At 40.8% G+C, this 20292-nt stretch overlaps 1 protein-coding gene across 2 annotated transcripts in view; it reads right to left on the bottom strand.

Annotated features, from left to right (window-relative positions):
- Positions 1-20292, bottom strand: part of SND1 (staphylococcal nuclease and tudor domain containing 1) — a 438973-nt gene that overhangs the window by 356587 nt on the left and 62094 nt on the right. For both annotated transcript variants that reach the window (XM_005550684.4, XM_074035938.1), the window contains exon 10: positions 13394-13507. In XM_005550684.4, coding sequence (XP_005550741.1) covers positions 13394-13507 — 114 coding nt within the window. The remainder of the gene's footprint in view (positions 1-13393; positions 13508-20292) is intronic.

Below are 20292 nucleotides of genomic sequence, written 5' to 3'. Positions count from 1 at the left end.
ACCCTGAAACTGTAAATAGCAGGCCCCACCTAAACATCAGCTCAAATAGTATGTTATAAACCCTAAGAAACTCTACTATTCCCTCGAGAACTCTGTTCTCTGAAGCAGATAAATTTCTTCAGGCAGAACTCTTATATCTCCTTTCGCTGGAATCCTCAGGAGATGTTCTAAGCTAAGAGGGACATGTCTGCTTAGCATCTGGCTCTGAGACCTGGAGCAGAGAATCTCACACAGGAAATTGCAGAGATATTACTGCACTGAAGTCTGGCTCAAAAAAGAAAAATTGCATTGTCAGAGACCAAAATCCTGGAGAGAGAGCTTTACTAAGCCCTCACTCTTCCACTGCTACAAGCAACAATCTAGAACAGTGGTTCTCAAGCTGAAGTGCAATAGAGATACCTGGCAATTGTGAAAAATGAACATTCTGATCAGAGATTTTAACACAAGTAGCTTATGAACTACATCTTAAGAAAAACTGATCTGGCCTCTACTCTAGGGGAAAAGCTCAACTAGATTTCACCGTGAGAGTCAACGGGGCACACACCTGTGCCTCTCAGCTAGGGCTTAGAGGGAGGAGAGGGAGAGAAACCATGAAGAGAAGGGCAGTGGCAGTCAGTGGCAGGCCCCAAATACACACTGCGACTCTGCTGTGCAATCAAAATATATGGCATCAACAGAAATCCACTTAATCTTTGTCCTCAGAGCAGTCCTGTGTAAACCCAGAAGACTTGGAGCTCATTTGTAGCAAATGAGAAGCAATAATGTTGGGCAGCCATATTTGCAGTGAATCTAACAGTTAACAATCAAATGATTTGCCCTTGTAAAACTCTGCATCAGGGGATACCTTAGAAACATACATATGGACATAATTTCTCTAGCAGGGAAGAGGACCTAGGTAAAAAACAGATGTACCAAAGTCAAATCGCAGCCAGAAATAACAAACAGTCCCTACTCCTCAGCTTTAGAACTGTTCAAAAATTACTTTAGGGACACCACGATCACTGAAAGATATACAAAGCATGGGGGTGGGAGAGTCAAAACTGCTTCCTTAGATTTACATCTTCCCAGTTGTCTACTGCATTAAAATCAGTAACCTCAAATACCACGAGGGATTTTCCATCCCTCAATTATCCATGGCAGTAGGTTACAATTAGGCAGAAAAGAGAGTCAGTGTGGACTTAAGGTAAAGGGAGAAAAGGGGAAATAAAACTAACCTCTTCATTCCTCACTCCCTTATATTAATCCTGACCAACACCAAGACAGTAAAAATGAAGATCAAGCTAGGGGGAGGGAAGAGAGAGAGAGAAAGTTAAAGATCGATGTGAAAAAGGAAATGAGAAAGAAGCTGAAAAAAGTATTTTGAACCACAGCTGTCCGAAGCCTGGTTCCTTCCATAGGCATCAAGGAAGTAAATCTTACAGCCTCTAAACAACTGGAGTTTTGAAACCTCCTGCCACTATTTACAAACACCAAAGTTGAAACCTGACATTACAAATAAGCCAGAATGAGGAACACTGGGCCATACCATGAGCATGCTGCATCCACTCACTCGTTTCTGCGATCAGTGAGGTGTCTTCTTGAAATCAATACCTACAAGCTACAGATTTAGAGATTTTACCAATTAAGATATAAATTTATTTAACTTCTAGGAGCAAAAGAACATTGGTCTTGCTTAAACTGTATAAATGTGGTTTTCTAGAATATAAAATTGTATTTAATAAGCAGCTCAAATGTGGTTGCTCAATAAAACTAGAATACAATTTCATTGTTGTCCATGTTTCAAAAAGTGACTCAGGTTAAAGATGCCACTCTTTCTGGCCGAACCCAAAGCCAGACAGCTAAAGGGCAGCAGTCAATTTCAACAATGCTAAGCATTCATTTGCAGGCTCATGTAGCATCCAAAGCATAGCACAGAGGATTTCTGAACAACACAAGACAAGGGCATATAAGAACAGCAACACACTCCTTTGTAAGGTCTGCAGGAACAACTAATAGAACAACCAAATTGTGTTGGTCAGAAATGACCTCATCATTCAAACCCAAGTTTACAAATTCCCTCTGCACTCCTGAGGGAGGGTAGCAGGTGGAAATGGAAGGAACTACAGTGTGGCACGGGGTGGGGGGTAATTCAAAGAAATCCAGATGAAAACTAAAGTAGCAGAAGCACATACCTATACTCTTTATTCAGATACTTCTATATAGAAGTATCTATATTCAGACACTTCCAGAAACGTTAACAAGTCAAAACGCGAAAGCAAACAAAGAAACAAAACTTTTGAGAACCATGAGGTGAGGAAGACAATGTGCTTGGCCAAAAGGGCCAAAGTCTCCAGATCCTCCATCTCTGGAGTGGGCACAAGGGCAAGGAGAGAGTGTATTCCCACTAGAGCACATTTCACTGTACTGCTAGACAGAGACGAGAGAGACATTCAACACCATCAGCTTCTGCCCTGAGAATGTACTTCTTGCTGGGTGATGGGGGTGAGAGACGAAAGGCATAGGATTTTATCTCACTGAGTTTCTAGTTTGTCAGTTTCCATCTACAATATCAGGTACTCTGGTATTAATTTGTATCTTTTAGGACTGAGACATATCTCTCCAGCAGAGCCCCAATGACGATTCTCTACCAGGTAGATTTTATGGATATCTAATAATAAGAACAATGGGTCCAAACGTTGTTATAACTGGCTTCTTACTGGAGGAGGTTATGTTTTCCTAAACTCTGACAGTGCTGAGGCTATGCACCTCCGGAAGAAGGGTAACTTGGCAGGCAAACAGGAGTGTCTAGGCTGAAAGAACCAGTCAGTCCTCTGAGGGAAAACTGGGAGGGCTGAGGGAAGCAAGGTAAAGCCAAAAAGCTTTAGGAGAGTGAAGAGGCAGGTACCACAGGGCAATCTGCAAAGGAAGGACAGAGCCTGGCTCAAGCAGGTGGGAGGAACCCTGCATGTTTTCCCGAGGAAAACTCTGAGCCGGCTACGTTGAAAGGAACAGTGAAGGGCTGGGCTAGCTTCTTTCCCCTTTATTAGAAATAAATAAAATAAGCTGCTTTGAGCGATGTCAAGGCTCCCTCCTCTTAAAGTACAAACTGGCCTAATAATCCTGGATGTCCCAATGGCCAAAATCAGCATGTAGATCTGTCTGCCAATTCTCCCGCGCAGAACACAGTGCACTCGCTCAAAGCAGCTGCAGTATGAAGCAGAGGAAAGGGGGTGCAATCAGAATCAGGCAGGCAGTCGAGTCTGTACCCCCAACCATGGGGACCAGGCCTCAGGCCAGAAAGAGCCTAAGGGAGACGGGAGGCTGGAAAGGGAGCCCTGGGTACACAGCCCCTCCCAGACCTCCACCTACCGCTTCCGCATGCCAGTCGTTCTAAAACAAGCCTCTCCAGCTGGAGAAGCAGATGCTGCTAAAGGCAGCTCCATACGAATATGAATGTGGCTTTCTCCTAATTGTGGCCCACCTTACAAAAGACAACAGCATGTGAAAAAAGTCCAGCGTTCCCACTAGTGAAGGAACATGTCCTAGGAAAGGCAGAGTGGTAGAATCAGAAAGCCAGGTGTCAGCATATTCTGCCCATCCCTATATCCCCAAATTATGAATAATGAGTACAGACCCCCAATGAGAATGCAGTGAGACACTATATATATAACACCTGAGTATCAACTATGTGCTAGGCAGTTAGTTAGCAACAGATTTGAAGAAATGACAAATTTACATGACCCAGAAAAAATCAAACTAAGTAGGGAAGGAGAAAAAAATGCAGAAAAAAATGAAAAAGTATTTTACAGCAGAACTACAGGTGTCCATCATGTGGGCTATCCAGAACCAGCAGGACAGCAGAGGTAAGCAGATTCTGAGACCAATGTCTGAACACACACAAAGGGGATATTTCTGCTTATCCACACTAATTGCCTAATAAAGTGAAACAAGGAATGAAGGCTATTATATCAGTGGCTTCTAACAGAGAAATGAAAAGGCAAGAAACACAAAGTCTCCAGAATGCCTTCACAGCTAAACTGAATAGAGACCCTACTGTGAAACAGCAATACGCCTTGGTGGCCACCAATATACTACTGAACCAGGCAAAGGCATTTGCCAAAAACAGACAGGTATCAGAGTAGATGGTGAGACTAAGAGCTGTCCAATGTCAGGCCAGGCGCAGTGGCTCACGCCTGTAAACCCAGCACTTTGGGAGGCTGGGCGGGCAGATCATCTGAGGTCAGAGTTTGAGACCAGCCTAACCAACATGGAGAAACACCATCTCTACTTAAAATACAAAATTAGCCAGGCGTGGTGGTGCATGCCTGTAATCCCAGTTACTCAGGAGGCTGAGACAGGAGAATCGCTTGAAGGCAGAGGCAGAGAGCGCCACACTGCACTCCAGCCTGGGCAACAAAAGTGAGACTTCATCTCAAATAAATAAATAAATAAATAGCTGTCCAACGTGAACAGCCCATTTCATCTTAAATAAATAAATAAATAAATAAATAGCTGTCCAACGTGAACAGCCCATAAACTGACCGTAGATTTTCAGAGGAAGGCTAAAATGAAAAGTGACATCAAAAATATGCCTAAGCAATTGGCCTGTCATTTGGTAGGGGAAAAAAAGCAATCATTTGTGTCCTTAAGCTTCCCATTCCACTCTCAGTTCTGAAAAGCCTTTTTTTAGAACAGTGACAGAAATGATGTTGCTTCATCCATAATCCGTCATTAGTCTAAAGTCTACCTGGTGACCGACCATAACACATACACATACTTGTCAGGATTAGAGATATGGATCCTAAAATTATAAACACCTTATTCATAAAAGTAATTTCCCAGACCCACAGTGACTAATGTATACGAGGAACTTAAATATTTGGTTTCTGAACTGCACAAAATTTTCCCAGTACAAAGCTAATTAGCCCACCAAGGAATGAAACCTACAGACCTGGCCTGCAAAAATGCGAAGCACTGGATGACTGCACTAAACTTGCCTTGAATATAAATGTTATACAAAAAAAAAAAGGTAATTTATCTAAACACAGTGTAGGTAGCTCTGCAATCAGTATCTCATAAATAAAGAGAGAAAGATGAAGGGAAAAATCTCTAATTGATTTTAAAATTAGTTCTAAGCAAAGAAATAATCTGACAACCAACAAGGTCAACAACAGTAAAATATATACATACCCCTCAGTAAAAACTGCAACTATAAACTTCAACGAATCAAGATACCTGAACTAATATGAAAGGAAGATATTCAGAAAAGCCTGAATCAGAGTAGAGGTGTTGAAAGAAAGTCAGTTGGGGGCCAATCTTCAAAAGCAGTTAAAATCGTGAAATTAACCCCTCTGGTGGACTAAACTCAATCTGCACTGTGCTAATGGAATACACATTATGAGGAAAACCACCACACAGAGAGAGGCAGGGCGAGTCAACCCAATGGCAGCAACTAGATTAAAACTGGGAGTGTAGAAGAAGTGGCTACAGAAAACAGCCATGTGTGACCTAGCCAGCAAAACAAGCAATCCAATTAGGAAGCAGTAAAAAACAGGAGTGCAAAACCTTCCTCCTGAGATAGCTGGGTACCAGCACATTGGTATCCAATGTGGCTGTCAGAGCAGTCAAGGGGGTTAGGATTGGGAGGTGGTAAAAATGATGCCCATGCACAAGCAATATATGGAATTAGGTCTATGCCTCAGAAGATATTCTGATTCAAATGTTTATTAAATGTTTATTTATTCACTGCACTCTGTAAGATTCTGGAAGAAGGGATATAAAGCTGGGAAGACCCTTCCATTCCTGGCCTTGGAAGAGGTTAGATTTCACAATGGAAAGTAGGGATGTATACAAATAAACAGTACAGGATGCTACAGAGAAGGGAAAGATGGTGCGTATGGAAGTCTCTGGCCTAAAGGGGCCTTCAAGAACTAGGTCAAGAAAGAGGGTTACCTCAGCACAGCAGGTATAGTAAATGCTCACAGGGCAGTGAATATGATGGTGCTGTCAATTCTAGAAGCAACACAGAATTACTGCAGGTCACAAGATCGAGAAGAGACAAGAAATATGAACATACCAGCACTAGAAAGATTTAGATAAATTGAAAATGTAGAACTGTGTGATAGTGATTAAAGGAAGAGAGAGATATGGATTAATAGAAGTAAATGCACCCAGTTCAGGGATAAACCACCAAGACCCTCCAGGAGATTGTTAAAATCCCAAAAAATTATTTGAAGGAAATAACCAAGATCCTGGGAAAGGGAATACATAACTAAAGGAAATGAAAGAAAATATAATTTGTAATGGGGAGAAGAAAGGAAATCAAAGGGCAACAAGACAGGCACATGCTGTCTTCTCCAGTTTAAAATTCACTTAGAGAGATCAGTAAAATGTGCACTTCAGCAACGTCTGCTATCTACCCAGATACCAAATGTCTTGACCTCATCACGAGGAGGCAGGCTTGTCTCCCTACTCCCTGACCTCTACTGCTCGGGAATAGGTCACAGGGATGTTTTAAGAGGTGGGACCCAGATATTAATCTTAAAAATCAGGACACATATATCCTGGAATCTTAAATAGATGAGCTAAGACCCACCCACAGTCTTCTAATAGTAATTTTTTTTTTCAGTCTTCTAACAAAGAAGATTTCAAGTGTTCTCAAAAATGCCCAGATCAAACAAATTTGAAACTCGTACAGAATGCCTCCGCCAGCCTCTGACATATTCTGCATCTTTTGATCACATTGCTGCAGTCCCAAAATCTCTCCATTGGAGACTGGTGAAATGTTATATCCATTTCAAAGAGCTTTTACTTTTCTCCAAGGTCCTTAACGCCAAGCTGGAGTCCCTCTCTAATTTGCTATTTGCCTTATGTCACAAGCAGTCACAAGCAGATCACAGTGAGTGGGTTTACTGGCCTGCTCCAATTTCACTTAGGGTCTCCAACCCCACAACTTTCTATTGGCATGCGTTTCAGAGTCGGCAAAGTTGGCTTGAGGGTCCAGAGGGTCCAGTCATTTTGCCTTTAGAAATCTAAACTGGAGGGAATAGGTGGAAAATCGCTTTTAATGGCAAAGCACCCCAGAGCCCCGTATAATGAATGGAGTTATCAGTGCCTTACACGACCCTTCCTCTGACAAAAAGCCCTTAAGAATCCCAGGGCATCACTAATGCACCTATCTCAGCTCCTCTCTCCTACCTGCCTGCCCTGGAGAGCCAGGTGGCCAGGTCTGGGAGATGGACTCCCCAAACGAAGGCAACAAGGACACTGGGAGGTTCAGCAGATGGCAGCTTTAATAAAACTGATCTTTTAGTGCCCAGGTCTGAGTATTTGGAGGCTCTGGTGTGAACAAACCTTTATGTGGTAAATGAATTCACAGAGAGGATGCTAAAAGACAGGGTGATGGAAATGAATAGAAGCTGGTAGCAGGGGGTGACTACCAGCTGAGGGAAAGACTCCACCTTTGGGTTTCCACACTTCCTTCCCAACATACTAAATACTAAGCAGGAGCGCTGGGAGTGGGGGCTGTCAGAGACAGAGAAACAGATACAAAGAGAGAGAATGGAAGAGACAGACAGCTAAGAAAAGGAATCTGAGAAAAAGGCCCAGCAACCTAAAGCAAACTTTACACACATAACACCTGGGGATTAGGTAAATTATGTTACCTGTTTTCAAGGTAAATTTCAGCTCTGTATCTCTTAGTCAACGACAACAGCATCGCAAGAACAGACTTCAGGGAGAATAAGTCAGCCCCTTCATCGGATGCCTGGGGGCTCTTTCCTTTGTCATTAACACTCCAAGTGTAACACAAAACCCACAGCAGCCCTGGGCAAGAGAGCACTAGGCTTTCCAGTTTCAGATCACAGCCAAGCGCTCTCTAGGAAGTCCTGAGATCCGCACAACGTGTTATCTCCTTTAAGGCAGCAGCTCAGAAAACCCACAGCCTTTCTCCAAGATTTAGCACATTTCTTTATAGCAAACAACTGGATAAAACAAACTATACCTTTAGAGAAACCCTGATACATGGCCAGGTTCACGACAGCATCACATGTCAGCTTTCTTAACTGGCTCTCAGCCTGAAAGAGTTAACATCTCCTACGACTTGACACTGGATTAATCCAGAAGCAGGGTGCCACAGAAACACCATCAACAACATCAGACATATCCACCTAGAATCCTATGGAGGGAAATATTGCACATCCCACCTTTTAACTCTCCCATAACACTATCTAGCAACAAACCAAGCTCCAACCAAAATCCAGAAGTGGCTACCCATGAATTCCTGGGTAACACTGGAGAGCCTAGGGTGAAAACAGTTCCTTTGATCACAATGTTAGTCCAAGTACTTCCTCTGGCTCCAATTAGAAAGTAACCAAATTAAGGGAGCGGAAATATGGTTAGCAATAGGCAAAAAGCTCATCTTCCAGTATAATTTAAGAGAAATGAACTTGTTTCTGTGTACAAAACAGAAAAAAACAATTTGCCCTACTATCCTCCAAATGTAGAGTTGTCTCGGAGGAAGAAAATATTAAAAGAACCTCCCCCATGCTTCCTTGAAGGTAAAGTCCCACTGAGTCCTCATCTGGGAGCTAGCAGTGGAGGCCTGCACTAGAGCAGGAATGTCTGCCCCCATCTGCCTGTCCTTGAGGGAGCCCATGCCACAGACTTTCCCTCTTCACCCACTCATCTAGTTCCTGATTCTGCACCCTCTTCGCTTTGTTCTTCGGTTTAGAAAAGGCTCTGGTACCATAAGTTATCAAGTTATCCTTTCCATGCCAAAGCCACTGACCCCCAGGCAGAGTCCTGTAATTGGAGAGAAGGTAATGTCCTTAGTGTTTCTTTCAAGACCCTCCGTAGTCCATCCATTGCAGACCTTCATCTCTTAACAATCCTCAAGCGCTCCATGTTTCCACAACTACAAAACCACTCCTCAATTCCCAAAAAATGCTCTTGATGTTTTCCTTGGAGATTCTACCAGCCTGTTCTAACTAGGGCAGGCCGATATTTTTGCCTTGCAGAAATGGCTGTACCATTTGCCTTGCCAATATGCTGTGCCTTGCAGAAGTATACCTGGCAAAGGGGACAAAGGGCGAACAGAAGCTAAAATTTAGCTTCCATTCTGCTTGCCAAGTCATGGCCCCTGGCATGATGCTGACAGGAAGAAGCAGTACCCTTCTCTAAATTTCCACAAAGATGCCATATGAGCTAACAGAGGCCCTGGCCTCAACATCCATGTCATGAATACTTGACTACGCTCCACTTGTGACTGTCACAACAGTTGGTATGTAGTAAAGGAAATCAGAAACCTGACTCCAAGAGGATGCCTGCTGCTCAGTCTTTAAACACAGTTACAGTCACACTAGGATGCCCAGGTGATGTTTCTTACCACACCCATATTGTAAATCTCTGGTAACTTTAAGATAAGCATAGAGCAGGATCTTGTACACTTTATAAGAGCTCTGGGGAATTCTTTTTTCTTCTTCTTCTTTTTCTTTTTTATTTTAGTAATCCCAGGCCAAGGAAAGGGGCAGGGGTTGGGGGTGGGGGAATTATTTAAGTTGAAAGGCAAGTATAAGGAAAGACTGCTGGAGGCTGGGTGCAGTGGCTCACGCCTGTAATCCCAGCACTTTGGGAGGCCGAGGCGGGCGGATCACGAGGTCAGGAGATCGAGACCAACCTGGCTAACACGGTGAAACCCCGTCTCTACTAAATATACAAAAAATTAGCCGGGCGAGGTGGCGGGTGCCTGTAGTCCCAGCTACTCGGGAGGCTGAGGCAGGAGAATGGCGTGAACCCGGGAGGCGGAGGTAGCAGTGAGCTGAGATCACGCCACGGCACTCCAGCCTGGGCGACAGAGCAAGACTCTGTCTCAAAAAAAAAAAAAAAAAAAGACTGCTGGAGCAGCATCCACAGTTCTCACTCATTAGCCTGAAAGAGTTAACGTCTCCTAAGACATTAACTCTTCATCACGTCATTCTCCAAGTCTTTGGTCAACTGAGGCTTACCAAAAGAAAATCCAGAGTTCCTTGCTAAATAAGTTTTTACCAGGCATAACATTATCTTTATATGCAAATTGCTTTCATATCTTGTAAATTCAAACAACCAAAACAAGAGTATTTAAATCCAACCATGCCATTCACCAGTTCAAAATTCTTCAAGATAAAACCTAAAATGCATGGCATATAAGCCTTCAACAAGTGGCACCTGTCTAACTTTCAGGCCCAATTCTTAACACTCCCCTGAAATTTATCCTCTGTTGCAGTCATACAAAATCACTAGCAGTTCATCATATGCCCCATTTTCTCTCTCCCTTCCTGAGTATCCTGAGATGTTCACAGGACATGTTTGATCTGACACTGCCTATGGTTTCGTACCACACAGGTGTCATACCACTCATGCACCATCCACAAGAGCCATCCATTCTCTAGTCCCCAAAACTCACCTAATTCTTGTCATTGCTGCTCTCCAGGTCAGAAACTGTCTTCTCCCACTTTTTATCTAGCTAATTCCTAATCTCCCTTCAGGCCTTAAATGTCACTTCCTCAAAGTAGCCTTTCCAGACAGACTATGCACTCTCCTAAATTCTAAGCTTCTCTTTCATAGCACTTAAGATAAATAAAATTACTTGTGTATTTCCCCTACAAGACTTTAAAGTTCCATGAGGCAGAGATAGGACATCTGTTTATTCCCTGCTGCACTCCCAGCACAGTATCTGGTGCAAAATAAGCATCTGTAAATATATATCAACAACGACTACCTGTTTATGCAAATTTCTAAAGCTGCACTAATCATAATGGTAGCCACTAGCCTCATGGGCCTATTGAGTCCTTGAAATATGCTACAATGAATTAAAATGTAGCGCCAATGTACAGTACATACCATATTTTAAATATTTGGTTTTAAAAAGGGGGAGAATGTCTCATTTATTTTTTATATTCATTAAATGTTGAAATGATATAATTTGGATATGTCAAATTTTAAAATTACAATTAATGTTTCTTTTTAGTTTTTTAACTTAGCTACGTAATAATTTAAAATAACAAATAGAGTTCACATGTGTGGCTCACATTTATGTATCTGTCAGACAGTGTTGGCCTAGAGAGCCATTCCTCCTGTTGACTCACTTCTCATCTTTGACACTCACAATATACAGCAGCTGACCTGGGAAGATCACCCAGACCACCCATCAAAACTGGCCACTCTTCAAGGTGCCTTCCACCACTACACTCAAGGTTCGTTATATTAACTTATTTCTTATGTGGCCCTTCACTAAACTCTTCCAAAGGACTTTTAACAGACAAATAATGGAAATCATTCCTCCATCTTCCTCATAAGCCATATGTTGTAGATTGTTGCAGCTAAGCCTTACTTAGAACTGTCTTAAAATGGAGTAAGATCTCAGGAGTGAACAGGAAGAAAAAGAAAGAATAAAGAAAAAAGAAGAAAAAAAAGAGGTAACATGCCTTGTAAGAGACAAAAAATTCTACAATCAGGATTCTGCCTAAACTAAGAAATACTCCAATTCCAACAATTTCCCATCAGCCATTAGGCTAAGGGAAACGCATCTTTTACCCACTGACGAGTTCCAAAGGATCCTGGGAAAACTAAAAATACTCAGTAGTAGGTTAGTGCTTACTTCAGAAAACCTGCTATCATCCTACCTAAGCTATAACACCCCCATCCCCCTAAAAACTGCTTAAAATTCAGCTATATAGTCTACATTAACATAATGCACTGGCTGATGATACAGGCACAAAAATTAACGTTCAAGAATTTCAAAGTTGTGGTTGCTGTGGGAACCTTAATTCCAACTGTACAGCACAGATGCAGAATTGTGGACTACTCCCAATACTGATAAAATTGGAGATGTGTATTTACTCTGTGCAATGAGGCAGAGCTACAGTTACTGAGAGAACCTTATTTTGGCATTTCTAAGCTTTCATGCATTTAAATTCTCAACCTTACCATAATACTGTTTGCTGCATTAAACTGCCTTCTCTAAGGGAAAAAAAGAGAGAGAAAAAACTGATTGGCCAGACATTCAAATCACCCATCCTGTATATGTTTTTTATGCATGATCTGATTCAAAAGACAATCATATTTTTATTTTACTCTTAATGTGCTGTCTTTAAACTCTCACACAAATGAAAACAATGCATGAATTTCAACTTGTGAAAGCAACCAAGATATGTATATGTGCAAAACATCAGAAAAGCAAATTTCACACCTTTAGAACCACTGCACCCAACTTACCTACCTTTTTTCATTTATCCCTTTGTACAGAAGGGATTTTTTTTATCCCATCCCTTTTGTACAAAGGGATAAATAAAAAAAGGTAGATAAGTTGGGTGCAGTGGTTCACACCTATAGACCTAGCTATTCAGGAGGCTGAGACAGAAAGACTGTTTGAGCCCAGGAGTTTGAAGCTGTAGTGTGCAATGATCACACCTGTGAATAGCCACTGCACTCCAGTGTGGGCAAAATAACAAGACTCTGTTTCTTAAAAAACAAAAAAAAAGCAGGCAGTAGATAGTACACACAGCACTAAACTTCAATCCACAATAGTTAATTTCTGAAAACTGTCCAAATATTTGCCTTTGGCGCTGGCTCTCATTAAGGAACTAGTTCTATAACTAGTCAACACAATCACACACTTTAGTTATCAGTGGACAAAAATAGAAGCGGTAAAGATGTCTGTAAAAATATGACATAACCAAACCCCCAAAAATGTTCAGCCTTAATCCCTATTCCCAACTCTCATAACTCTTATGGCTATGTAACTGTCATGACTACAAAAAAAATCAGTCTGTCTGCACGTGTAATACCAACTCTTGTTAGAGTTTTCATGCAAAGCATTTCTCAAAATTGATATACCTGAGTCATACACCAACCTATCTGCCAAAAGATCCAAAAAATAGTAAACAGTTTAACTACCAATTATAGTTACTACCTGCAAAAAATGAGTAGGTGACCCCAGTGAATATATATACCAAGATTCATTTCTTCCTAGAACAAAAACGTAAAGAACTATCAAATCAAAATGACCAGCAGAAACGGGTCCTATTACAATGTACACGAGATACAGACCTTCTCCTCTCCTTATTCACAGAAAAATAAGATCTTGTTAATAAACTCATCCACCATCTCACATATCCCAACCCTCACTGCACTCAAGCCCCCTGGGGAGAGGTGCCAACAGTGCCCATGTGAAATGCGGCAGAGCAGTGGGTGTGGGCCACAAGACACTGAGACCTGCCCAATGATAGTCAGGCTATAAATATTAGAAAATAATACTGTGGTGATTTAAAATACTTGTCCCTTTGCATTCCCACATATATGTATCATATATTAATTAATTCTCCAACGTTTTCCTTTTGGTTTATGCAAAGAGGCATGGCTGCTTCCCTATTCTCACCTGGGTGTTCTCCCCTTCCAGTCTTGGTGGTCGGATGCTGGACAAGTGAATAGTCTTGTAATCGCCTGAGTTCAGCTTCACAACAATGGCATCAGCATTCAGAACCTGCATCACCTGTGAGCAAAAAGGAACATGCTTAAACCTGCTTCTATGTCCTCCATCACATGTCCAAGAGCAAGGCCCACCACCCTCACAGGTAGAAAGTGAGATCAATAGCCATTTGTGGGAGAAACAGTATCATCCTTCATGGTGCAACAATGTCAGAGAAAACTATGCTATAATTATCAGTTCCCAGAGACCTTATTATGATTTCTCAATGAGACAAAATCTGTATCATTCATAAAGATGGTCTATCTTTTTTTATTTTTGCCCTGACCAAGATGTGTGGTTAACTACAAAGCTTAAGAACTGGAAATCCTGTCTCTACATGTAATTGAAGATTTTCCTTGAAACAGTTTCTAAACTAAAATCAAAATCTCAATGTGAATCTAGAAAAAGAGGCAAGGGTTGGATTTGAAGAAGGTACCAGCACTAGATGAGAAAGAACCAAAATAGGATGCCCCAATAGAGAGCAGAAAAATCAAAGGCAAGTGAAGGGCAGAAAGAATTGTCATCTCAGCATGGGAAAGGAGATGCTCAGCTGTTAATCTCACAGGCAGAAACATGAAATTACTGAGATATTACCTCAGATACTCTGAAAGCCACCTTTTCAGAGCACTACTACTATGGACATCTTTGTTTTGGAATCCAAGATCTGTAATACAGGACCCCACACTCAGAAGAAAAAGAACTAGTCTGGGATAAATTACAAGGATATGTAGTCAAAGGACAAAAGCATAAATATTCCTCTGTGAAGGTTATTAGAACATTCTACAATGTGTACAGAATAAAACTCCATTCACACTGGGATCTTACCACATCAGTGTTATAACTAGAACGCATAATACAGCCAGCAGTCTAAAATTCACCCAATTATATTCCATGCCTGTTTTTTTTTTCTTTCAAGCAACACTTTATTACAAGGTAGCTGTAGACTACAAAACACTGTCACCATCTACTTCATCTGCAGAATCAAAATCAAACTCTTCTAGGCTTCAATCAGGCCTCTTTAAGAGCTACCAGACTGAACAAACTTACAGGGTCAGCTGCCACACAGCGAGGGTGGACTGGCAAAATTTCCCTCCTCTTTTATGCATGAAACAAAAGGAAGTAGACTCTTTTTTGCCATCATGGATGTCACACTGATAAGTATCTTAAAGGAGGCCTCCCTAACTATTTCTTGAAAGGCCTTAGATCTTCTAGCACAGAATGTATCCATTTACTTGCAGCTTCCTCTGAAAACAGCAATTCTCTACCTTTTCCAAAGAACCAGCCAGCCACACACCAGAAACACAAAGAACCAGCCAACCACACACCAAAGAGTAAGGAATGCCTTAAGAAACAATCCGAAGAAGGATATAAAACATAAATGAGAAATTACATATGACAGAAAACAGGAGGAGTTAAGTGCCATCAAACAGAATGAATGAAAAAAGAAAGATGACAGCTGGAATCAATCTGTAAGTCCACAGATGATTTACTATGGCTAGTGGATGGGAAGATATCCCTGGGTTTTACCACTGTAAGCAATGAAAGCAGATTAGAGAAGAACAGCCCAGCAATCAGAAAAGTAATGAAAGTTCTAAGAAAGAACTGAGTAGCTCAGAAGGATAATTTTTTAATTTTCTACTATAATTAAGATTAACTTACAACCCTGAAAACAGCAAAACAACAACCTCGAATAACCATAACCATTCTCCTGTAACCTTGTTGACAGACCTGAGAATCATAGGCTAAACACTAAAACCCAGAGAGCCAGAACCCAAAATTCATCTGGCCAGAAAAACGTGAAGATTAATGGTACTCAAAGGCAGGATGAGTGATCATACCAGGACCAAGGTCAGGGCTGGTTACCCCAAACCAAACAGCCCCTTAATGCCAGTCCAATCACAAAAACACACACTCATGAGTTTAGAACTTAAAAACTGTCTAGACAGTATGACCAAAAATACAGATTCAGTCACTGAAAGAAAAAATAGAGTATATCTTATTCCCATTACCATCTAAACACACTAATGCCAAGTAAAAATGTCCACAGTAATGGAATTCCAGTAGTGGGTTGGACAAAACTGACCAAAAAGAAAGACCCCAGCTAATGATTTCCCTATTGTTCAAAATCCCACATTTGGATGAAGAGAAAGATATTATAAAATGGATGACAGAACATTTTGCGGGGCAGGCGGGGTGGGGAGGTGTTCCCATGATATCTGCTATTCCGGTATCCTAATTTCAAGCTAAAGAAAAGAAAAAAATTCCACTGAGCCATACTAAGCAAAACAGCTACTATAGCAAATCAATACAACTCCTCCTCCAAATGGATACTCAAAGGATAGAGGGTAATTGTCAGATGTATCAAAGGCACATACATCACAGGATTTCCCGAATCTTAATGCTGGACAGATCTACACCTTCTCTCAAACCAAAACGAATTCTTATTGTGAACTCCCAAAAACATAGGGAAATTCCTATAATCAAGACACGAGAAATATCTAGAGGTTTTCTGCTCCCTAGTCATTCTTAGAGAGTAATAAAACCAAAGAAAGTATCATAGTCCTCACATCTTTACCCCCTGATTACAGAACAATGAAGATCTAAGGATGTCCTGTAACGTTACTGGGATTAGGCACCCCTTGTAATATGTCAGCAGCAGTGGCAGCTATGAATTCTTGGAGCTGCAAATTTTAGGCCCCAGCAGCAGAATCTCTCTGCTGCTCAGCATCTCCCTGATTAGAAACCTCCTCTTCAGGAACTGCGCACTCTGCTACTGCCAGCTAAGCAAGGTTTAGCTTGCTGGTGAAGGTAGGAAGGGTAAGTGAATGTGTGCGTGTCCGCGTGTGTGTATAAGTGGGGTTTATGGTTTTTTATTCCTCTGTAAATTGTGTCATTACTGTCCAGAGAACAAGTAGCTCCTGAGCAGAGACATGGAATCGGCAATAAAATACTGGTTACAGCCACGCACTGTGCAGTAAGTGAGATGCAGAGTGGATTACTATCTGAAGCCAGCTCATCAGCACCATTACCGACCACATTTTAACAGTGATATTTCTTCTGGTGCTTTTCATCAGGATAACTGAAGTATGCCCACACTGCCCACTTTCTCTGCTAGCTACGGATCCCTAACCAAGCCAACCCCATGTATACTCACACCCCACACACCAAGAGATAACCTAAGGCACTGGAGCAGAAATCTACATGGAAAAAGTCACTAACTGGACTCAAATACGTGCACTAAATCCAATTCTCTCCTCATTTCTTGAAGCCCAATTACAAAAGGAAAAAATGGTGTAATGATAACAAGGTGTAGGCTAAGGGCTGCCATGAGTCAAGAAAACTACAGAGTTCTGTCAGGGGAACATCCATGCCTATCTTCAGCCTCTGTCACACTCTCTCATCTGTGCAGCCTGTCCACAGTGCTTACTGGGTGCAACGGGCTGCTGTTGTTCAGATTCTGAAAACCCTGAAGCACACACAAAACAAACAAAAAAGCCTCCTTTTTGTTCAACAGCCTCCTGAGTTGTGGATATAACCACCAATAGTCCCAATGCTGCCAAAATTTCCAGTACCAGATAGAAACAAAGGATTCTCCGCCCAAAAGGGCCTTCTACAGGCATGACCAGAGACTGTGCTTTGATGAGGCCACTGAGAATGACAACACATACCTCTTCTCCTCTCTGAAATCATGACATCTGGCTGTTTTTCCCACTCCCTAAGGTTGTATGCTATGTCTCTTCTCCCCAGTCCCCCAGAAGAGTACAGTTGCCCCCCCCCCAGTCCTCAACAAAAACAAACCACAATATCCTGATGGAGGCACCTCCAGGCACCTAAGCACAACCAAACCAGATACTCTTAGGATGTACTTACATGAAAATCAGGCATCAGACAACTTTCAACAGAGGGACAGCCTACACACTACCTGAGCAGTACTTCTCAAGATTGTCAAAGTCATCAAAAACAAAAAAAAGTCTGAGAAACTGACATATCCAAAAGGAACCTAAGGAGATATGACAACTAAATGCAATGTGGTATCCTGGAACAGAAATAAAGTATAAATAAATGAATACCTGAATAAAATATAAACTTTAGTCAATAACAATGTATCTATATTGATATACTAATTATAACAAATATACAGTACTCCCATAAAATATTAATGACAGGGGAAACTGGGCTGAGGGTGGATGAGTAATGTAAGAATTCTGTACTACCTGCTTAACTTTTCTGTAAATCTAAAGAGTGACCTAAATGAAGTCTCTAATAATAAGTTTTAAAGCCAGGTTAATATTCTTTCAATCTTTTCTAACTCCATCACTTTCTTTTTCTTAGCAGCACACTGGTTTACTAGTGTAAGCTGCAAACCAAGTCTTGACCCCTTTTTGGTTCAGCAGAGCCCACCTTTCTAGTGAGACAATCTCCAGAACTTCCTTTTCAACTGAAAGTCAAATGGCAAAAGGCAAGGAAGTGGCAGGTATTTTTTATTTCTCTCCATATTACCACATGAGAATACACTGGAGAAATCCAGATAATGCCAAAAATATTCAGCTGCATCCTCGCTTAAAAACCATGTCAGAGAGCCACTGCCATTTAACATACTACTGACAGTCCTAGCCAAAGAAGTTCAGCAAGAAAAAGAAACAAAAGGCATCTAAATTGGAAGGGAAGAAATAAAATTATCACTGTTCCCAGATGATGTATACATAAAAGACCCTAATAATTCCGCAAAAACTGTTAGAATAAATGAATTCGCAAAGTAGCAGGATATAAAGTCAACACACAGAATCAGCTGCATTTCCACAAACAATAAACAATCGAAAAAAGAAAACTAAGAAAATAGTTCCTTTTCCAGTATCATCAAAAAAGAACAAAACACTTAGGAATTAAGCAAGGAAATGAAAAACTTGTACAAAGAAAACTACAAAACAGTGTTGAAAGAAATTAGAGACATCAATAAATGGAAACATGTCCCATGATCATGGTCTGGAAGACAATACTGTCAAGATGTCAATACAACCCAAAAGTGATTTACAGATGTAATGCAACCCCTATCAAAATCCCAATGATTATTTTTATGGAAACAGAACAGCTCATCCTAAAATTCACATGAAATCTCAAGAGACCCTGAATAGCCAAAACAATCCGGAAAAAGGACAAAGCAGGAAAATTCACATTTCTTGATTTCAAAGCTTACTACAAAGCTACAGTAATCAATACCATATGGTACTGGCATAAAAATCAGACATACAGACCAATGAAACAGAATGAAATCCAGAAATAAACCCTTGCATATATAGTCAAATGATTTTCGAGATGGGTGCAAAGACCAGTCAATGAGGAAATGACAGTCTTCAACAAATGGTCCTAAGAAAACTAGATAGCCACATGCAAAAAAAATGAAGTTGAACCCTTATGTAACACCAAAACTAAAAATGAACTCAAAATGGATTCATTACTTAAATATAAGAGCTATAAAACTACAAAACTCTTAGAAGAAAACACAGGGCAGAAACTTTGCAACACTGGATTTGGCAATGATTTCTCAAATATGACACCAAAGGAACGGGCAATGATAGTACAAGTTAGATTTCATGAAAATTTTGTGCAACAAAGTAAAAGGCAACCCACAAAATGGGAAAAAATACTTGCCAATCATATATCCAACAAAGGATTAATATCCAGAATATATAGAGAACTCCTAAAACTCAACCACAAAAAAACAAAAACCTCAATTATAAAACAGGCAAAGAGGCATATAAGTGGAAGCTAAGCATTGGGTACACATGGACTAAAGACAGGAACAATAGACACTGGTGACTTCTAGAGCTCGGGGAGAGTAAGGGAAGGAGCCAGGGCTGAAAAACTTCCTATTGGGAACTACGCTCACGACCTAGGTGACTGGATCCTATTCCAAACAATATACCCACACAACAAACCTGCACACGTACCTCCAAATCTAAAAGAAAAGTTGAAATTTCTTTTTTAAATGCGCAAAGGACTTGAATAGACATTTCTCCGAAGAAGATACGCAAATGCACAGGAAAAGATGCTCAACATTACTAATCATTAAGGAAATACAAATCAAAACCACAATAAGACATCACTTCACACCCATTAGGGCGGCCACTATAAAAAAAAAAAAAAAACAAAACCCAAAACCAGAAAATAACAAATGTTGGTGAGGATGTACAGAAAGTAGAATCCTCATTCACTGACGTAAAATGGTACAGTATAGTAATTCCCTCAACAACTTAAAAATACAATTACCATATAATCCAGCAATTCCACTTTTGGGTACAAACTCGAAGTAATTGAAAACAGGGTCTCAAAGAGATATTTGTATAACCATGTTGATAGCAGCATTGTTCATAATAGTTAAACTGTAGAAGCAACCCAAGTGTGTCCCCATGGACAGATGAACAGGTTGTAAGCAAAATGTATACACATACAATGGAATATTTTTCACCCTTAAAAAGGAAGAAAATTCTGACTCATCCTACAACATGGATGAACCCTGAGGACACTACGCTAAATGAAATAAGCCAGTCACAAAGACACAAAGACTCTCTGATTTCACTTATATAATTACTTAGAGTAGTCAAACTCACAGAAGCAAAAAGTAGAATTGTGGTTGCCAGGGCCAGAAAGAGGGGAAACAGAGGGATGTAGAATTATTGTCATTGAGTATAGTTTCAGTTTTATAAAATGAAGAGTTGTAGAGATAGGTGGTGGTGATAGTTACATAACAATATGAATATAAATACCACTGAACTTAGAAATGGTTAAGATATTACATATTACACTTAGAA

Source organism: Macaca fascicularis, chromosome 3 (assembly GCF_037993035.2).
Source record: "Macaca fascicularis isolate 582-1 chromosome 3, T2T-MFA8v1.1".
Lineage (NCBI taxonomy): Eukaryota > Metazoa > Chordata > Mammalia > Primates > Cercopithecidae > Macaca > Macaca fascicularis.
The sequence above is the reverse complement of the archived record's forward strand: the minus strand, read 5'-3'. Positions and strand labels throughout refer to the sequence as shown.